The following is a 3,086-nucleotide window of genomic DNA, read 5'->3' as shown; positions in this document are numbered from 1 at the left end:
CGCTGATACCTTCTGCTCAAGATGAACCTTTGCCCCAGTGCCTAACATCTGCTGAAGGGTCTCCTTCAGTGCCTTCTCTTCCTCGGCAGGAAGAGGCTGGAACAAAAATATAGAAAATTAGAATTAGAACATGCAACTACTATTCACAAAGTGGTTTTATGAGATAGCATTAGATCAAATCACAAACAAACTTTTCTCTGAATATATCCCAGTAACACCAAAATAACGTGCGTAGAACATATATATATATATATAATCAATAAGACAATTATGGTAAAATATAATCAACGAATTAATTTTCTGAGGAAGATACATAAATAGAGATACAAATACAGATGCAAAAAGACCATGAAACTACCTAGCAGAGAAAGATAGTAACAATGTTCTCAAATTATTATGCATATGGAATAAAGAACACATATTGACGACAGAAATTACATGAAAGTATCCATTTTATCCAATAAAGTTCATTCTATTAGAGAACACATAATCCAATCCTCCTGATGCGAAAGGAAATGAATTCAGCAATGCAGAGTACATATATGTAGTATGTTGCATTTCCTTTTAGCCAGAAACTAATCGTAAAAGAAGTACTACTTACAATCACTGTTGTCACAATGGCTTTCACTTCTCCCTTGTATGCCATTGCCAACTCCCTATACCTCTTTGCAATAGTTTCAATGTTTTTAAGCCTCCCATTCTCAGCGACAAGGACTTTAAAAAAAAGATAAATTAATCAATAAACTTTAATGTCTGAAAAAATGGTGTAGCATTTGCCAAAACTCAGATAAATGAAGTCTCAAAGTATTAAAAGAGACAGCCAAGAAGCTGATGAAATTCCCAGGAAACAAGAAGCAAACATCAAAGTACCGTGATGTCTATCACTTGATGACTAAGATAAAATTATTATTGCATAATGGTATCATACTCATATTTCATATGGGAAAATAAGATAGTAAATCAAAAATAAAACTTTTTATGATATCACCATATCTAAAAACTCTTATGTCCACCTTATACTAAGATAAATGAATTAATCTGAGAATTAAGACAGTCATAATGCAGCATAATTTGTGAAGCTCAATAACACACAAAGGTCAGTCTTAAGACCCAAATAAAAGGGTGCTCATAGAACATAATTCATATTTCCTAGCACTAGTATAAACTGATCCCTAATAATTCAAAGGCCAGATTTATTAATGCTATTGTGCTAGAATAAAAGCTCTAATTTCCGCAACCCATGAAGAAGCAGTCTATTTCCAGCATTGAAAGGACAGCAAAGTTGGGGATGTTTTGAGCAAGGAGTTCAATTAATCACTTATGAATGCAATAAATGAAGCCAGAGGCATAAAATCTAATAGAAGAATTGAATGACTAACACGAGGTATGTGGTCTAGTAACATGAGAATAATCTGAATGTAATAATGCCCGAGAAGAACTGGCTAAAAAAATTTGATAATAAAATATGTACGATTACAAACACAATTAAAATGAAACATTATTCAAGTAGGAAATTTAACAAGGATTAAAGGGAAGTGATAAACAAAATATGAATATGATAGGGGTGTTGGGTGACATTTTATTGAATAATTTGTTTGGCGTGTTGGTGTAATTGCTATAGAAAATATAGTTGAGGAGACTTATAATATTGTTAGCTGTTAACAAGTATAAGAGCCTGGAATACTTCCTAATTCATTACATTTTGCTTGCATGCCTGAGAGGCAACTACTCAGTTAAATTTGCTCTATAAACCCTTAGACAAAATTTTCTGAGGCAAAAAATTAAAAACAAAATGAATAGGAGAATCCTTCATAGTAGCAAAAACAAAAAGGGGGAGAAAAGAGAATCAAAGAAGCTCAAAATGCAAAACAAGCATTCAATATGTTTATCCATAAAATGTATATTATCCCTTTCCCACAATATGTGAGTGGATGAGAACCCATAAAAGATGCACAGGCGTCAAAAACTAAAAACACAAGAGAATCACCAAAAGTCTGTATAGGAAAATCTGATGTACTAACTTCTCTGGTTCAATATGTTTCAAACAATAAATATAAAAGTAATCCAGAATTTATTTAGAAATGTAATTATGTATACGTAACAATTATGTTTGTCAAAATATACTACCATAGGAAGCAAACATACCAAGGAAGTTCTTTGTAACATCAGAAAACTTAGATTGACCAGCAATGTCTTCAATAACCTTTACTCTAATATCTTTCTTCACAGACAAGTCACTTATGAACTGGGAAACTTTAGTACTGTTCTTAACTGCCTCAACAAACTGAAGAATCTCGGACTCAACCTTTTCGACTGAATTAGCTTTCACTGCTGCAATATACAAAGCAGAGGCATAGTTTCCAGAGCCACCAAACATAGCCAGTGGCACCTATAGATGCAATCAAGAAATAATAAGACAAAAATTCTTAACCCATCAATAACAAGCACGGTGGCTCAAGGATGAAACAAAAAATTTTTGAACAATTCAATCTGACCTAAATGAAATATAAATCAACAATTCATTGAATTTAGATTATAAACATAACAACTAACTAAGTGAAAATTCATTGAATTTAGATTCATATTCAATCAGTTATAAGTTCATATTTTCTTCTTCTATCAATCACAGTCTAAGCACAATTTCTTCTACATCAGGCTGAAGTGTATTAAGGAATAATGACACAAACAATATGTCCAATTACCTTAACTTTATCTTCCTTTGCCCCTGGCACATTGGCATAACCTCTAGAGACCTGAAAGCATATCATGATAGGGGAACAAATTATTAAAAATAAAATAAACACTTAAATGCGGCCAATAAAAACCATTCCTGAAACATGAAATGAACAAGTATGCAACAGTATAAAACCTCAGCACAAACAACACAGTACAAGTTATCAATAGGCACAAAAAGCAGGAGGTTCTTTTACTTCAAAATCATGCCTCAACGCAACAAAATATAAAAACAGATTACAAAGAATTCATGAAAAATTAATCAGACTGTTACGAATCAAATCAAAGGTAACAGATAAAATATATATTAAAAAAATTTCTTTTTAAAAAATAAATAAATAAAAATCAGACGG

General features: G+C 32.0%; 1 protein-coding gene across 1 annotated transcript in view; it reads right to left on the bottom strand.

Moving 5' to 3' along the window:
- LOC107613461 (ATP synthase subunit O, mitochondrial) overlaps positions 1-3,086 on the bottom strand; it is a 4,333-nt gene that overhangs the window by 867 nt on the left and 380 nt on the right. Inside the window, exons 2-5 of the mRNA XM_016315465.2 lie at positions 2,703-2,753; positions 2,146-2,389; positions 602-714; positions 10-96 (exon numbers count right to left, since the gene is read on the bottom strand). Coding sequence (XP_016170951.1) covers positions 10-96; positions 602-714; positions 2,146-2,389; positions 2,703-2,753 — 495 coding nt within the window. The remainder of the gene's footprint in view (positions 1-9; positions 97-601; positions 715-2,145; positions 2,390-2,702; positions 2,754-3,086) is intronic.

This window comes from Arachis ipaensis, chromosome B08 (genome assembly GCF_000816755.2).
Source record: "Arachis ipaensis cultivar K30076 chromosome B08, Araip1.1, whole genome shotgun sequence".
Classification (NCBI taxonomy): domain Eukaryota; kingdom Viridiplantae; phylum Streptophyta; class Magnoliopsida; order Fabales; family Fabaceae; genus Arachis; species Arachis ipaensis.
This window is presented reverse-complemented; position numbering and strand designations above follow the sequence as displayed.